An 18,206-nucleotide genomic window follows, 5' to 3' on the forward strand; every position below is an offset into this window, starting at 1 on the left:
ACTTCCGGAATAGAAAATTAGAAGGCAATAGGAAACAAATATATTTGAGTTCTAAGCAATATAGTGAAAAGACTCAAGTGTAAGAAGAATTTTTGTTTGCTTGTTTAGACTGTTTATCCCCTCTAGAGAGCCTACCTGTTGTATTGCATCTCCCCGCTTTAGAATAACAGTTTAAAAAAATCTCTTTCTCTAAGACATTTCAAAGAATGTTCTAAGAGTTCCCTCTTTGTTTTGCTTTTGTTTTGTTTTGTTCCCTTATAGTCTCTGCTTGTTACCGTGAGAACTGTTCATGTGATTTTACGGTAAGTTTAAGCTCATATGTAAGTTGGGGGCCAAGCCCCCCTCCTCGTGTTTTCCTCACACAATAGGGACATTCCCGAAATGTTGGCAGTCCCATATGAACCAGAGCTTATGCCTTTTCTATTATAGCTCCCATTTTGTAGAACAGGCTCCCCGAAGACATAAGGGAGGTGCTGCCTTTAGACATTTTCTGGAGGTTTCTTAGGACTTGCAGCGGGATCTTTGTGGGGAGAGGGTATTTGGGGTTTTACTGGGTATGTTTTAAAGAGTGGAGTCTTTAAATGTGATTTGTAAGCTGCCCAGAGCCACCAAGAAAGGCAGGCTACACATATTTCAGTTAAATAAATAATGTGTGGGGCTTTCCTCTCTCCATCATTCTCAGCATGTTTAAGAGAAGAGAGGGGAGGATGGGAGGGAGGGAGCAGGGGCGGATGGGGCATTAAAGCCACTGGGAAAAGTCTGGGAGGGGCCCACCACCATCACTGGGATCACCCCAGCCCCAAGCAACGTGGTGATCCTTGCCTTGGAACAGGGTGGGGAAGGAAATGTCTGGCCAAGCCTGGCATCAGGAAGGTGATGCCCTCCGTGGGGTGGGGTGGGGTGGCGTCGGGTCCTTTTCCCATTTTTCCCTTCTAGGGCGTCCCTGGCAGGGAGGCAAGCGGGGGTAGAAACGCCCTGCAACGGGACCCAGGTGGCTCATCTACAGCCTTAATCGTTCTGCTTATTTTGGTCTTTCCTGTGAATAAAGTGTCCGGAAAGTGTTTGCAGTTGGCAGATCGAGATTAGGGGACAAAGTACATGACCCAGGGCCCTGAGGTTTTTGAGCGAGAGGTCTCTTGCTTGCCTGAGGTCATCGTAGTAGAACCATTTTGTCGTGCAGGCAGGAGAAGTCTTCCACTGGCTCGTGGAAGTTCTCCGTAGTGGCCTAAGCGTTCTGCAGTGGCTTCCATGAATTAGCGAGGAGGACTTTCTCTCTCTTGGCCTTTCAAATGTTGAGCTAAATAGAACTGTATGAGGCGGGGGGTGTTGAGAATGACTAGTGGGTCTGGTGGTTGTCCAGGGCCTGTTTTCCCTGATGTTGTTACGTGTGGATGCATTAATTTGTTAACCTGTTCATCTATTGTGTTGAAATTTTTGTAAGCTTATAGAGCAAGAAAACTGAGCTAAAGCATGTCAAGTAAATAAATGTTGTATTATAGATCACCTGATGTAGAATTAGTAATAGGAGTAGGGTGAACAGCTGTATACCAAATGTGTTAGGAATAACCTGTTGTTGTTCCTTTATTATTTGTAATGCTGGCAACTTGCTAGTCCGAAGTACTAACGATACAGGGATCTCTCTTCCCCTAGCTATGTCATTCATCTCTGGGATCTCAACCACGAAGGCACCTGGGAAAGCAAAGGGACGTATGTTTATTACACCGATTTCGTCATGGAGTTAACTCTTCTGTCTCTGGATCTCATGCATCACATTCACATGCTGGTACGAAGTGTTAACTTTGCCTGTTCATATCCCTTACGGGTTGAATAGAACAGCATCGACCTGTGTAGAAGAGTCGCAGTTCAGTGTTTCTATCTTGTACATTTTCCATAATAGAAGGAAGGTGTGGTTATTTGGATGGGAAACTGCTTTAGCAGTTCCCACTGGAGAAGAGGCAAGTGGTTTTTTGTAATCTAAAAATGTACTTGCCTCTTTGAACCTACCAAGGCAAAAATGGGCAAGCGATACTTTGTCTGCCTTGGCAATACCTTCCCATGGACACGTGGCCCTTCATTGCATCACAACTTGAAGCTCCCTAGAGACATTTTGTTATGGTGCTGCAGGCACTTTAATTACTTGTTACAAAAGATAGTTATCCTGACAAGCACTTGAGTAATGTTGAACAGAAATTTCATTTTTTTCTCGTCTAGGAGATAGGCAAGTGGCAATTCGAATCTGGAGTTGTTTTTAGACATTTCTCATTTTAGTTTTTAAACTGACATTTTGCTTCACTGTATATCTGGCAGAAAGGACATGCTGATAACGGCCCATGTCTATTCACTCAAGTGCTTTGTCCTTATTCTCTATAGGAAATGCTGTCATTGCAGTACAAAATGCAGTTCAAAATGTAGATTGTGAGTGTTGGCAAATTCTTGACGCCCAGTAGGTGGAAGAATATTGTCTGTTGCTTACAGACACATGTTAAGTGGTGGGTGGGCCCAAAGCTCACCTTTAACCCCAGCCTGAAACGTGGGACCACTTTACCCACCTAAGACTTGCAAGTAAAATTTTAGTGAGTTACCACCCCATTCATCTGACTCCCTTTCCTCCCCTCCGTCTCCCATAGCCTAGTGGCACTCCCACTTACACTTCAGTGATCTTCATATCTTCACACACATCCTTCCAGGGAACAGGAGGGTAGATGCAAAGGGCAGCAATCATACGTCTTTGGCACACACACACACACACCCCGGCAACCTGTGTCAGTTGGACTTTCGGCTGGTGGCTTTATTCTGGAAAGGAAAAGAAAGCGCTTAGGATCCTGGAACAGCCTTTGGGAAGCTGCTTTGTGTGTTTTCCCCCCTCTCATTTCCAATAAGCCTGGAAAGGAGAGCGCCTTGACATAACTTTCAGAACCCTGCTCTTTCTTAAGACTTCCAAGTGAGAGAGCTGCGTTCTGTAAGATACCTTCCGCTTTCCAGTTTAGGCAGGGAGCAGGGGGTGTGACCCACCAATGCTGATGTGTTCTCATGTCCTTCTCTTCAAGCTCTTCGGCAATATCTGGTTGTCAATGGCCAGCCTGGTGATCTTCATGCAGCTGCGTTACCTGTTCCATGAGGTTCAGCGGCGACTTCGTCGCCACAAGAACTATCTCCGTGTGGTTGGAAACATGGAAGCAAGGTGAGCAAGTGGATCTACTGTTGTATAATGATTGGGGGGAAAGTCCTGATTTACAAGCTTTTAAAAAATGCTGAATGATAGTTACATAATTGACCTAGCTGCAAGACACAAAAGCTTGCTGATCCGGTTTCTTTTTATCATTAAAAAGCAGCATGTAAATAGAAATAAACGGCAGGGGGACCTTGCTGGGGTCATCTTATTTTCCCATCCCCCTCTATTTCCTCTTTCTCTTCCCTGAAAGCCCCCATAGCCTCTCCCCTCTTCTTGCTTCTTGCCTTCCTTCCCACACACCAGCCAACCTACCTTTATCTGCCCCCCTGTCTTCAGCTTTCCCTCCTTCCCTCCCCCTGGCATCCTCTGCTAGGGAAAGTCTGGTCAAGCTTGTTTGTTTGTCATTTATAGTCCGCCTTTCTCACTGAGACTCAAGGCGGATTACACAGTGTGAGATTAGTACAGTCAATTTCAAGGACGTTTCCGTAAACAATGCCATCGGGTAAATAAACACAATTTTACAAAGACATAGCGTTAGTAAGAATCCAATACAGAGTTGAAGAAGTGTTGAAACAGAACATAAGCAATTCTACAGCTGACATTAGACCACATGAAGCACAAGTAGCTCATAAGAGCACATATTTAAGACTTTGGTCCTTAACTCATTAGTGAAGCATCTGAGACCCCCACCCTACAATTCTTCCCTCCTATCTGAGTAAAAAGCCTTTTTGAATAATTCGGTTTTGCATTGTTTGCGGAAAGCTAGGAGAGTGGGGGCTCTCCTAACCTCATCAGGCAGACTGTTCCACAGGGTAGGGGCCACCACAGAGGAAGCCCGTGTATGGGCTGCTGTTGATTTCGCCCATGTGCAGGGTGGCACCTGGAGGAGACCCTGTTCAGATGCGATGCTGCCGTGGAGGAACATAGGGAGGGAGGCGGTCCTGTAGGTATGCCGAGCCAAGTCCGTGAAGAACTTTGTATGTGATAAGCAATACCTTGAACTGAGCACAATAACTAATGGATAGCCAATGGACTGACTGCAGAGTGGGGGTGATGTTCATGCTCCTACTCACTCCTGATAGTCTTGCTGTAGCGTTTTGCATCGGTTGGAGTCTCCTAGTTAATTTGGATGGGAGACCTAAGTATAGTGCATTACAATAATCAAGTCTTGATGTTACTATAGCATGGATCCAGGTGGCGAGGTTGCTCAGTGCTGGCTACTAGGCCAGACCCAGTGGCATGGTGGGGAATCTGCAAGGACTTGCAGAGGGTGCCATCTTTTCCCCAGTATCCCCTTCCACACAATATTTCTTCTTTCTGTCTTCCTGGCAACCCCTATCTTGTCGCCTTTCCCAGCTTTCCTTCTCAGCTTTCCACCTCCCAACCAACCTACCTTTTATCTATCCTCTCCATCTTTAGCTATATTTTTATTTACTTCATTTATATCCCACCTTTCTTCACAATAGAGATCCAGTGCAACTTACATCATTTCCCCCTCCTCCATTTCAAGGTCTGCCTGTCATTTTCAGTGATGTAGCAAGGTGGATGCCCTAATCATGCCACTTACAGTGTCTCCAAAGGGAAGGGTCTGATATGCAAATTGTCTAATTAACATACAGGTATACCCCGTAGCACTTCTGGTGATGTAACAGGGTGGATGGGCTACTCATGGCACTTGAGGTGATGTGGCAGGGGTCTGACCTAATAGTAAATTGCCTAATTAATATGCAAGGTGTATTTGTATATTAGCACTAGAAGTGCTATATCTCCTTCCCCCCTGCTGTAACATTGCCAGATGTTTTATGTCTAGCCCTACCTCCTTTGATGTCACTGGATGTTGTCCCCTCTGGCGTCAGCATATATCCTTTCTCCATTTCCACTCACCGCAACATCATTGAACTTCTGCCCAGAAATGGGGCAACTAACCACCACAGGGAATGGCTCTGTATTTCTGCTTTCTGTGGTGTCTAAAGAGAGAGTCCCTGATCAGAGGCAGAAAACTTCTGAATACCAGTGCCAGGAGGCAACATCAGGGGACTGCCTTGGCCTATGCGTCCTGTCGTTACCCTTCTGGAGTAACTGGTTTTTTGCTGTGTGAGTCAGGATGGTGGACTAGATGGGCTACTGGTCTGATCCAGAAAGGCTCTTTGTATGCTCTTATGTGTATTGAGCAGACAGAAGGAATAGGGTGGCCAGGATTCCTTCCAGCCACCAGCAAGAAGAAACTTGACAGGTAAATGCGAGTGTTCCATGCATTTGAATGTTATATAGCCATTTGAAAAGGGTATATCATAAAGTAGCTTAAACATCAGTTAAGGAAATGGGTTTATATGAAGGCTGACTCACCCTTCATAGTGGCAGATAGAGGTTATAGGAGCATGTAGATACGTTTAAATAGAAGTAAATGCTCTTCTTTTGTACTCTCTGTTCCATGGAGGGAGCACTCACGTCACTGCAGTGTTTTGGCCACCCTATACTGTAAAGTGGCCTTGTGTGACTTTTCCAAGATCTCTTGGTAAATTCTTGGCTGAGCCAACCCCTTAAAGCGAGTATCCCATTCCAAGTATAAATTCAGTATAAGTCAGTAAATACCTGATAGCATTTTAGCTGCTGTACCTTTACAGTGAAAAGAAGGTATTTCAGTTCAGATGGCAGACAATAAGTAGATTTTTTTGCTGGAAATCTTTACTCATATTTGTGCACCTAGGAAACACAGAGCTAGTGGACTGTTGTTTTGTGTTTCTGTTGTAGGTTTGCAGTGGCAACTCCTGAAGAGCTAGCAGCCAACAACGATGACTGTGCCATTTGCTGGGATTCCATGCAGTCTGCACGTAAACTCCCTTGTGGACATCTGTTCCATAAGTATGCACCTGGGAAACAAACCTGGGGAGAATAAGCTGTGTATTCTCGTCTATAACTAATCACTGGGTTGGAGCATATCCCCTATCTTTGATGTCATTTTCCCCTGCATAATACTGTGTACTGATTTTCCTCAGTGGTTTCCAAAGGAAGCCTGGTTCTGTTCAGTTTAGACTGTGCCCAGGAACCTGGCAAACGGGATTATATGCATCCTTCTCCAGAACTGGTAAAATTATTGTACTAGAAAATGTGCTAGTATCAGACTTTTAAAGTGTCTGGCCCTTCCTGGTGCTAAAAATAAAATTACTAGGTAACCGTTTACTAGGCTGAAGAATTGGGGCTCAATCTAGAATCTCTCTTTAAAAACATGCCTGCAGCTTAGGTGGTTCATCAACTGTCTTGAGATCTCTGTGATTCCATCCTAGAATGGATTCCGTCTTCTGAAAGGCTGATGCAAAAATGACCTCATTGCAGCTGCAGTAGCAATTCCTGTATTTGCATATGCGGAGAGAATGTTGTGTGTTTGGTAATGTGTTGTGATAGATTGGTGAAGTTCTAGAATTTAAAAAAAAAATTAACCCAGATCTGGGTTAAGCCAGACCTATGTCTGATCATTTCATGCTGTGCATTTTCCTTCCATGTTTGGACATGTGAATGAATTGTTATAGCATCTGCAAAAGTAGCTGCCTAAGGGTAGTAGCTTCAGGACAGATGAAAAAGTATTTCGTACAATACATAATTTAAGGAAGATGTTGCATTCTGTGACTTTAAAAGGAGGTTAGACATGGAAAGGGGTTTTTATCAGCATTTATTGGTCACAGCGGTGAAACAGCAGCAAACCTTTTGAATACCAGTGGCCAAACAGTAAGGGTGGCCATTGCCTTAATTCTCCACTTACATTTCCTGGAGGGATCTGGCTGGCTGCTGTAGGAAACTGGGTGCCTATAGCAGATGGCCCTTTTGGTCTGATCCAATAGGACTCCTCTTGCGCTGTTCTGGGATATCTGAAGCAGCCGTCAGCAGGCCTGTGGTTTCAGTTAATGCTTTTTGGTAGCTGCTCTTCCTGTTTCTCAGTTCTGTAAGCTGTTGTCCATATCCAGCTGGAGAAGATTAAGATGCAAAGGCTCGTTTGTTATGGTTCACTGCAAGCAGGGCCTTAATTGCACATCAATATTTCAACCAGCCTTTAATAAGACAATTCATCTCTACTAACAGGCACTTCTGTGCATTTGGGAAGCCTGGCCGTGCTCCTATAGAGCCGCCTTACCCCATAGTTAAAATGACATCATTCTTTCTCCATAAGATTGGCATAAATAAATAAATAATCAAGAACGGATGACTGATTGTCTTAAGCCATAACACCAGGGTCAAAAATACATATTTGCGGAAGCAGAGTTGTTTTCTCCATTCCAGAGTCCACCAGCATAGCCCTAGCCTATAAAATATTTTTACAAATGAATAATAAAAATATGTTGGCTCTGAGGGTAAAATCCCTGGTCAGTCTCTTTGCTGCATGCCGCCCAAGTAGGAAAGTTTTGTCTCTGTCTGAGTCAGTCAGGAATTCAGGGTTGGTGTGTGACTGTGCTCTCCGTAGAAAATCAAGGTTTTGTTTTTTTTTGACAAAACATGCCTTCTGTTTACTTACTTATTTTAAAAATGTTTTTAGGCCTACCTTTCACCCAAACAAATGAGACCTAGGGTGGGGATAACACAAATAAAACTGTTTAAAATCAAGACAGCATAAAGACTTTTTCCACCTTCAAATACAAATGGCTGCAGAGGTGGGATTCTGGGCAGGTCTGGTGTGCCTTGTTGCTGTCTTAGGGTAGATTGGTAATGGTGCCTTCATATCATTGTGGGGGGGGGGGAGGCGGCTTCTTCATGTTTGAATTTTACTGCAGATGACTTTTGGACAAGTTCTCCCCCCCCCCCCCTTCGCTGGGCCCAGCAATTATGTGAAGGTGATAGAATGCAGTGGCTTAAACATTAACTAAAGTCCATCAAATGGAACATTTAAATCCAATACGGTATCACTTGCATTGGTTGCCTGTTCCTTTCTGGGCCCAGTGGACCTTTAAATCCCCAAATAGTTTGGGTCTATATCATTTCAGGGGTTGTCATCTACAGTATATGTCTCTATGCAACCTCTTGAATTGACATCTAGGGACTTGCTGTGTGTATCTTCACCATCTGGGGTGTGGTAAATTGGTACCGGGTGGCAGGGCTTTTCCTGAGGTTGGCATCATGTATGTGGAATGTCTTCCTATTTTGAGGAACTCATTCTCCTTTAGATGAGTAGGAAAGACTTGGCTATTCAGGTAGACCTTAGAGCCCTATTTAATTAGCTTGTGGGCTGGCTGATCTTAACATCTGTTGTGATTTTAAATAAATATGTCTGCTAAAGCTGAACTCATTTTAACTTGCTGCTTTAATTGTCAGCAGGTTTCGTTGTTAATGGTTTTTGTAGTATGTTCTTCATTTAAAAAGTGTGATGAAAATATCTAAATAAGTGTGTCTCGTTAAATCGTTGGGTTTCCTGAGAGCACGTGTTCATTCCTGCTCAAGAGGCTCACTGAAACTTTCTAAACTTTTGTTAGCTCCTGTCTGCGCTCCTGGCTAGAACAAGACACTTCCTGCCCCACCTGCAGAATGTCTCTAAATATCACCGATAACCATCGTGCCAGGGAGGATCACCAAAGGGAGAACCTGGATGAAAATCTGGCTCCTGTGGCAGTGGCAGAAGGCAGACCTCACTTGAATCAGCACAATCACTTCTTCCACTTTGACGGTTGGCTTCTTTGCCTTTCACCAGTTTTCTTGACTAAAGTTACAGGAGAATGTCCTATTTTGAGAAGCTTTCTTTCTGAAGTAGCAATAGGCACTACTTGGTTTTAAAAAATCATGCCTGTTTTTTGCTGCGTTAGATGTGGGTTAGCTTTCTGCTTTATATGATACGGTGATGTGGCAGAACTGCTGGTGCAGCTTTCGACCTTGAATGCTTAACTGCTAATGTGCAACAGAGATAAGCCTGCTTTCAACATGAGGAAATTGTCTCGGAGGTTCATCAAAAAATCATTTGACAGCTATGTCCACATGCTCTAAATTGCCCCTCAAGAAAGTTGGCATTTGCTGCCTCATACACTTAAGTAGGCCTTCTCAAACCAGTAGCTCCTTGGTGTAAAAAAGGGTATCTCATTAGATTTTTTGTATGTTTGCAAAATGTATTCTGTATTTTTCATAATCCAGTTTTGCCAGTTATGGGGAATGGCTGTCCAGACTAGACATCATATTCAGCCATCCCTCCAGTATCTGAGGTTCGGCAAATGTTACCTACACTCTTTTTACAGCCCAGTTGTTTCTTTTCAAAAGGAACGTCCACAAAACTTGTTATTATATCAGTATTTCCTGATAAGATGTTATTCACTCATGTGAAAAAGCAGATTTTATTCATTCACGTGAAAAAGAGGGGAAATTAGTATCGCATAATATAGTAGTAGAACCTTTGCAAGTCTTGTCATTATTTATTTATTTCATTTCATTTATATCCTTCTTTTCCCTCTTATGGGGACCCATGGTGGCTTATGTAATTATCCATTTTATCCTCACAACAACCCTGTGAGGTAGGTTATTCTGAGAGTGTTTCACTGGCTTAAGGTCACCCAGCAAGCTTCCATGGCAGAGTGGGGATTCAAACCTGAGCCTGTCACATTTTAGTCCAGCACTCTTGACCACCACGCCATGCTGGCTCTCTGTAAGATTATTTGAGCTATTGTAATACTGTGAGATAACTGTAAGTTGGATCTAATGTCCCAGTATGGCAATATCAGTGGAACTGATGCATTATTCATGGCTGCAGGAAGACAGACATGTGATCAATCTTTTACATGCCACTGCTACTTACTTGTGGTGATTTGGAAAAACACTTTATTGTAATGAAGGATCTGTTTGTGTTTGTTTTTGTAGGTACAGTGAATAGCAATGACATTAAAAAAAAACCCTTTATGCTGAGGAATCTCTTTTCTGCTCCTAATGCCACATTCTGTACTCCTGCAGAAAAACATAAAACTCATTTAATAAAGCAACAGTTCTTCTTTTGATACTTCATCTTTTCCATCAGTGAACAGTTCTTACATTGCCCATTCTCAGGGGTTATTTTGTAGAAAAAGAGCTGCAGGAACTCATTAGCATATGCCACACCTCTTGCCATCACTGGAAGTGTGTCATTGGCATGACTGATTTGCATATGCCACACCCCTGACATCATATCCTGGCTGTTTTGGACCCAATCCTGCCCATTCAGGGCCGAAATTGGGCCCAAAATGGCAAAAGGGGACAGAAAATGGCCGAAAAGGGGCCCAAAATGGTCAGGATCGGGCCACTGCTGAGTGGGAGAGTGATCCACTACCTGTCAGAGGCCCGATCTGGGCTGTTTCGGCCCCAATCCAGGCTGAAACGAGCCCAAAATGGCTGAGAGTCAGGTGGGTGGGGCCACCTGATGTGACATCTTTGGGGAACTGCTGGAACTGCGTTCCTGCGTGTTCCCCCTCAAAATGAGCCCTGCCCATTCTGATTATATTGTTATCATCAATAGTTCCACTAGTGAAGTACATTTTAATTTTCTTCTATGCTCCTTATGGTGGGATCTATTTTGTTTAAAACGTCCACAGTGGAAAATGTACACGACTGTAAGTTAAACCTAAATTATTTACTCCAAAGACGTCTTTAATAGTTTCTTCCTTGCAGGCTCCCGCATAGCTAGCTGGCTGCCCAGCTTTTCAGTGGAGGTGATGCATACCACCAACATCCTTGGTATTGCCCAGGCAAGCAACTCTCAGCTTAATGCTATGGTAAGTCCAGTTGCACGCTACTGACTTTTTATTTATTTGCACAGAACATTCTGTATGCTTGGAAGGGAAGCCTTGGCAGCAGCCGCAACAGATGATGCCTGTTTCAAGGATCTAAATTTCAGTGGTGGTTCGAAGCCACGGAGAGGATAGGAAGGGACTAGTCAACTGCAGCTAGGGATCAGTGAGGGCAATTAGAGTTATATATACTTGGTGTGAAGTTATGCAATTCAGAAACCTTGCAGCAAAAGCTCACCTTCTTCAAAACAGTTGGCACCTTCATGCAGAGAGAAGCGGAGCTGTCCAGGAATCGCGGTCAGCCACACAAACATTCGCCCTCCGCTTGCTCCTCTGCTTGGTGGCCTGAGAGCCAAGCAGCCCTCAACTTACCAATCTGTTCCTGCTGCTTTTACCGTGCCATTCATGTTTCCCAAAAGAGCACGCTGATAGTTGCTAGGAAACTGCAGGTGGGGATGCTTTTGCTCGTAGCAGTGAAAGAAAGATGGGGATCTGGAGCTTGGCTGCTTTTTAAAAAACGCTGATGCGGAGTTTTAATGTGCCGCAGTCGGACCCCAAACGGTAACGGCATCAGTGTTGTTTTTTCCAGGCACATCAGATCCAGGAGATGTTTCCGCAGGTTCCTTACCCCCTCATTCTGCAGGATCTGCAGCTGACTCGGTCTGTAGAAATAACCACCGACAACATTTTGGAGGGCCGCATCCAGGTGCCCTTCCCAACACAGGTACGTCAAACTTCATGGGCAACAAGCCAGAAATTTCCTCTCTCCACTTGCTTATAGACAGCACATTTCTCATACCAACCATTAGTGAATGGCTGTTTTGCCCCCTCATCGGCAACGTTAACAGTTCTGAAATGCTTACCCTTAAATGTGAAAACTTCCGCGGGTATCCTGTTGTGTCATATTAACCTGTCGGCGTAATTATGACATCTGAAAATCCAAGTGCTGTCTTTCTGTGGCCCATTATCCTTTGGGATTTGTTTTGAAGCAAAAATAACTAAGACTCTTGAGGCTTCATAAAGGTTAAAAAGCTTACGCCACACCTCTTAAGTTCCTCCCAGGGTGAGTTACGGTTTCATATACTTACCCTATCGTGCTTTCAGTATGATTTCTGCAATCGGAAAGAATAGATAAAAAAACCCAAGTTGATCTCAGGATTACTATTTTTTTGGCATTCTGTTAGGTGTTATGTAACAGCCCATGCACATTGGATGTATTTGGAGTTACGTGTTAAAAGCATTTTGCCTCTAAAGCTGAAAGAGCAAACATTGAAGTGGTCCCTTCTCATCTTTGCTTGTGTTAACTTTGTTTCACGGTGGTTAATTTTTATTATGCTTCTAGTACGCCAAAGGCTTCACAAGCCATAGTTTTATCCTTTCACCAGTCCTTCCTAAAGTAAATTGTGGTTAAATGCCAAGGACTAGGAAACTAGAAGGTGAATGATACTGCGTTTGCATGGTGAGCCGGTATGAGTGCTGCCGTTTGAACATTTCCTCTGGATTACTGGTTAAAACGCAAGGTTTTTGTTCCATTTTCACATCCGTTTGCTCAGTTCTGTCTGTGCTTTCAGCGATCAGAGAGCATCAGGCCTGCATTGAACAGTCCCATGGAAAGGCACAGCACTGATCAGGAGGATACTGAAGAGGGTACTCAGGTAACTGGCAAAGCAAAAAGGGGGTGCATTAATTAACAGGGCATGGGCAAACGAGCACACACAGCAGCTTGAAGTTCTAGAAAGGTCTCCTGGGGCACGTCCATCCTGCACTTTGTTGTTGGTGTATTTGAGGATGCCATTACAGACAACTGGCTAAAAGGTGTAAGCAGGCTGCTGTTGCAACCAAGAGTAATTGTCTCTGCTGGGACTGACTTGTGGACTCTTAAGTTGTGTTTTGAGGGAGGAACGCTCGAGGGATTGACAGAGAAGAGAATACAGTTCTTTGTAATTGTAGGTCTCTTAATGAGAAGTGTTGGATATTAGTGAAGGAGATGTTGCCCTTTCAGTGAATAGCTGGAATTTTTTTCACAAGGATGCAGGGCGGGCTGGTAGCGCTAGAGGGAGCAATGCTGCAGGTGGGACTCGTACAAGAGAATCAGTGTGGGGCTTCCGGGCTTAAACCAGCACAGTCTGTTCAAGCTGCATGCTAGCAGCTGTTGTGCAGGGGCTGGGCTCCCACTTGCATTCAATGGGAGCTGCATAGCATGGCAGCTTTATTTTCTGGCACACGCTGCTGTTTTTCCTGCTTTTCATAATGGCATCCGAAGCTGGCAGGGCTCTCTTCCCTCAGTGTGGCATGAGTGGTGCAGGGAGGGAAGTGTGCATTCCCCCTCCAGCACACTTATGAGAGCTTTGTTTCCATCTTGTTTTAGAATATATTGAAGAGGGGTGTGTGTGTGTGTGTGTGCGTGCGTGCGCTTTGAAAGTTATGGAAGTTTCAGCTAGGTAGCTGTGTTGGTCTGCACTTGAAGAACAAGATCTGAGTCCAGTAGCACCTTAAAAGACCAACAGGATTTCCAGAGTGTAAACTTTCAAGAGTCAAAGCTCCCTTTGTCTGCTGCAACTCTTCCTTTTTTGAGCACAAGCAAGCTGAAGTTGATTTTTCTTTTCAAATGTCCTTTCTTATGGTAGGCTTGCTTCTCTTTACAGTTTTTCTACAGCATTATTCTACTAAGCGTTGTGAGCTTGGAGGAGTAACTGTTGCTGCCTGAACTGTGTTAACACCACAGTTTATGTACAAGTGTGATTCAAGTGTGCATTGGCCAAGCCCATCTCTGACCTGGAAAAAATCTTTTTTCTTCTGCCCTTAGTTCTGCAATTTCTGCATGGAACGGCATTAACTTTACGTCACGGTCCTGTTTGCATGGTGTCTGTTGCTTATCCTTTCATGCGCTGTTATATTTTTATCTGATGCTTCTTTTTAAATTCTTTGTCCTTACTGCTGCTGCTAATTAAGTGGGACTTGCTTAACAGAACCATCCTGAAGGCAATTCTGTTCCTCCCCATTTTTTTAATGAGTGGACAGTGATGGTAGAGATGATGGTCACCTGCCTCCATGTCAGAATGGGTCGTGAAAGATCTGACCTCTTAGCCATGTGCTGTAACCCTCTGTTGGCTGGAAAACATGTCCCTCTGCCCTTTTCTCTTACTCCATGGCATTTTGTTTTAGGGCAAGATCAGACCTTTCCGATAAACTTCGGCAATATTTGCACATCTCTATCATGCCAGATTGGACTCTTTTCTCCCCTCGTTTGATAGCTTTGAGTTAACATAAATCTCCATGAATGCTCTCTCTCTCTTTTCCATTTCCTTGTACGTTGTAGACTGAAAGAGTCCCGCTGGAACTTAATTCACGGCTGGAAGAAATGGCAGAGTTCAGCGAAATGGAAGTAGACTCTGCCGAGACAGAGGACTTTGAAGTCAGAGGGAGCCGTTTTTCCAAATCAGCTGATGAAAGGCAGCGGATGTTAGTGCAGAGGAAGGAAGATCTTTTGCACCAAGCTCGCAGGTGTGTGTGTGTGTGTGGAGGGGGGGGGGAATCTCTCATGTCTGGTTTTCTCTAGTAATTGTAGCTGAGGCTTATTGTAATGAGACCACATTTAAGCCTTTTCTAATATGTTGAAAATTGAATCAACGTTTAGTGGTGTTGATCCATTTGAAGGGGGTGGGGAGGAAATTTTAGAAATGCACGAGCAGTGGCAATAATGTGTTTTCTGCCCGAGGAGCACCAGTCAAGCAACAGTCTGGGCCACACCAGTGTCTGTCTCAGATCTAGTGAATTGCTCGAAGCGTTCTGGTCCTTCAGGGGCAGGCCTGACTAGCCTCCCTCTTGTGGACAAGGACGGAAGTGACTGTTGTGCAGCCTGAGAGAAAACATAAGGATGCAGGGAGCGTATGCTGTTGTTGGGAATTGGGACTTCTGAGCACTGCGTAGCCCCCAGCTGCTCTCCAGGTATCAGAACCAGAATAAGATGTGCAAAATAGTAAAAATTAAATATATATATATGCATGCTTTCATCATTAATCTTAGGTTCCAAGGTTTGCTTTTTCTTTGGATTGCATTGGCCTCAGAATTTTAATTTTTCTTAAATACATGCAGTACACGTGGCTCTAAATAATACCTTGATTCTTGCCAAGGTGGGGAAGTGTTGAATACAAACCGAGAACCTGTATAACCAGAGTGAACCTCTCTTGCTGTTGTGGGTTCGTTTTTGTTTTGTTTTGGTGCTACCTATGTCCTTTATCTCCTTCCAGACGTTACTTGAACAAAACTTCAGACGAGGCTCCCTCAGGCATCCCCCTGCAGGCCGAAGGGGTGAATTCCGACCCCATCACTTTGCGGCGCAGAACGTTGGCTGCCGCCGCGGAACGAAGGCTTCAGAAACAGCATCCATCCTAATGCTCCCCCGGTTCGTCCCGTGTCTTCTTTTCCACGCCAGCGACACGAAACCATTCTGCGCTCTCCCGGTTTGCTGAGGAGCTCAGCTCGCTGTGCTGTGCGGAGGAGGAGTAAGCTGGCTGCATCTTCACTGTACAAAGCATGTGATATCTAATAAGTGTTTGAACAGCTGACAAATTAACCTTTATGGGGTCCTCTTTGTTTTTTAAGTGTGACATTTATTCCTCTTTTGCATAAAAATAAATAAATAATGCAGCCTTTAAAGCCCTGGGCATGGTCAGCTGCTTAAAAGTAAGTTGCAAGGGACAGCAGCTGAAGAGCGCCACATCCATTCAGTCGCTTGCCAGTATTTTCCATTTAAACTCTTGCCGGAGGGAAGTGGAATAAGCGAGAAAAGAAGTATTGACAAAGGTATTCTCTCCTAGGCAAGCAGGCATCGCTGCCAAGCCATCGTATGTCTCATCAAGGTGTTTTTTGAAAATATTGTGTAGGTCTTCGCAGACCCTTTTAGACGAAGGTGACATTTCTACGCCCTGGAGCGCAGAGACGGATCAAATCCTGCACCCCAGCAGGAGAGGACCTCTTTAGAGTGGATGATGTCGAGTTAAGTTTTAGAGTGGTGATAAATGAAGCATTAACTCTTCTTGGCCCGAGACGGACAGTGTTTTTTTAAACATTACTAAATGCCTTGTGAAGGGAGCTGTCCCCCCCCTTCCCCATGCATTTCATCACCATGGACCTGCGGCTGAGAAACAGAGAGAGAGAAGGGGGGCATGACCTCCGCCCTGCTAAATTTACCTGCTTAATTCAGCATTTTCAGGCAAGCAGATCAGCCGCAATGCGAGGGTTGACCTCTGTTCTGGGAGGGAGTCCACAGAACAGGCTGTGTTCTGCAAAGGGGCGGTAGGCCCTGATTTCAGAGGGATGGGAGAGTGCAAAAGGATCTATTTTTTTAAATCTTGCATTTTGCAATAATATGCTCATGAGTGTAATTAGATGTACAGATTTGAGACAATTGAGGGCTACTAGACATTTTAGGGTAAGTGTGGTCAGACTTTTCTCTAGTATTACAAAACTCCGATAGGCCTGTTTGGAAGCCTCTGGGTCTAGATTATGTAAATGGCGGTGGAGTAATTTTAAGTGTATGAGGAGTAGGGGTATCTCTGTTCTTCAGAAGGTGCCCAGTGGTGGTAAAGAAAATTATTGGAAAATACCTTTTTATTGCGAGTTTTTAGGATATTCGAAGGGAAATATGTATGGTTTACGTTAAGTATTTAGGTGAAGATAATTTATTTTGATAAACCCCTTTTGGGAAGCCTTACTTTGCAGCGCTGTTAGTAAACTTTGAAAAGACAACTCTTCTTTTGTGATTCAGTTTTGCTCAGAGCCACAGCTCTTATGTTTTTATTGTTTTGAAAAAAAGGAAATAAAATTATCGATCAGTGTTGGAAATGTTTCAGAAATGTCTTTCCTAAAACTTCATGTGTCCCCGCCCAGAGATCTCAGTTGACTAGCCGCCAATCAACAGCAGCCAAACAGATGACATCAGCTCTACACTCAGTTCAGACAGGAGGCAAAATGAGGTGTAAGAGTACAGAGATGGTCAAATGGACTGCACCACTGCAGACTGCAGGGGAGGGATTACTTTGTTCAAAATTCCTTTAGATTAACCATTCCCTGTAAGCAGGAAACTAGCATAACATGCAAAAGAATCTTTTTTCTCCTGATAAGCTAATTTTATTAATTTTCAGAAAGGTTTTTACATGGAGCATTAAAAATGTAGCTCTTCCCATCACAGAATCTGTAATGGTACAGCTCTTTCTATCGTCTCCAGATTCTGCTGCATGGGTAAACTGGACCTTGGATTTCCACTGAGCAGTGTTGACAGCTATGCCCTTCGATGATGAGGGTGGCAGGCATGCCCATGTCTTTCTGTTGAACTGAAACCAAAAGGAAAGAGGGGGAAGTGGGAGCACTCAAGAACCCCCACCCCTTCTCCCCTGAGTGAACAACCACTGCAGTGTTTATGGTGCTGCGCACGCTTTTTTCTCTGCGCATGTGTATGCATAAAATAGACGGTTTTCCTTACTGGATGCAGGAGCTGTCTTGGCTTCTAGATAGAACTTTTTTGCACATGTGTAATATGAAGGAGCCTTTTTGAACACATGAAACAAGGAAGAGGAATAAGGGCATTGGCCATTTTATTTCCTAATCATCAGAAACTGCAGGCATGATTTAGGAGTCTCCACTGGCCATATTGTCCACTGCTAGTGTGTGGTGGAATAAAAACACGGGTTCCTCACTTGAAGGCCACCAACATAGTTACCATCATTAAATCCTATAGTGGTGAATTCCACAAATTAATTACGAAGATGTTTTTGAATATGTGAGAACATATTTCAGCCAGGTTCTGTACAAATGGGATTCTCCTTGGAATTTAGTCAGTGGATAAAAGTTTTGAGCAGAGATCCAAAGGCATTTTTGTTAACAGACTTGGTTTGCCAGCCTTTCTGAGGCCACAGGCAGAAGGAAGGGGTGCCCCCTCTTCCCCTTTTGTTTTTAGATCTGGAGCCCCTGGTGTGTGCCCATTTGCCAAGTCTCCGATAGCCTAGGTATAAAGGCCTGGCATTTGGAGTTCAAATTCACAGTATATGCCCAGGAGGTGTTGATTTTCCAAACCTCTTTTCCTGAATTTATGCAGTTAATTGATGGATTTGGAAAAATTTCAGGGGTATGAGACCTATTGGTGGAGGGGAGGGAATCTACATTTACCCCAATAAGCCAGGTCCCAGTCTTCGGGACTAGCCTTTCCAGCATATTTAGGCCATTTTCTCCTAAGACGTACCAGGAATACTCTTTAACACTGATTTTTACTCTGAAACAAATTGATGACCTAAGTAGATGGGAAATAGTAATAC

General features: G+C 44.1%; 1 protein-coding gene across 2 annotated transcripts in view; it reads left to right on the forward strand.

The window, feature by feature from the left end:
- Positions 1–15,528, forward strand: part of AMFR (autocrine motility factor receptor) — a 36,720-nt gene extending 21,192 nt beyond the window's left edge. The window contains exons 5-14 of one of the 2 annotated variants that reach the window (XM_055000467.1): positions 262–302; positions 1,651–1,783; positions 3,048–3,181; positions 5,924–6,034; positions 8,629–8,819; positions 10,775–10,878; positions 11,483–11,617; positions 12,465–12,548; positions 14,213–14,397; positions 15,144–15,528. In XM_055000467.1, the coding sequence (XP_054856442.1) occupies positions 262–302; positions 1,651–1,783; positions 3,048–3,181; positions 5,924–6,034; positions 8,629–8,819; positions 10,775–10,878; positions 11,483–11,617; positions 12,465–12,548; positions 14,213–14,397; positions 15,144–15,288 (1,263 nt within the window). In that variant the 3' untranslated portion in view covers positions 15,289–15,528. The remainder of the gene's footprint in view (positions 1–261; positions 303–1,650; positions 1,784–3,047; positions 3,182–5,923; positions 6,035–8,628; positions 8,820–10,774; positions 10,879–11,482; positions 11,618–12,464; positions 12,549–14,212; positions 14,398–15,143) is intronic. The other variant, XM_055000468.1, reaches the window with a different exon arrangement.
- The last annotated feature ends 2,678 nt before the right edge of the window (positions 15,529–18,206 follow it).

This window comes from Eublepharis macularius, chromosome 16 (assembly GCF_028583425.1).
Source record: "Eublepharis macularius isolate TG4126 chromosome 16, MPM_Emac_v1.0, whole genome shotgun sequence".
NCBI classification, from domain to species: Eukaryota; Metazoa; Chordata; class Lepidosauria; order Squamata; family Eublepharidae; genus Eublepharis; species Eublepharis macularius.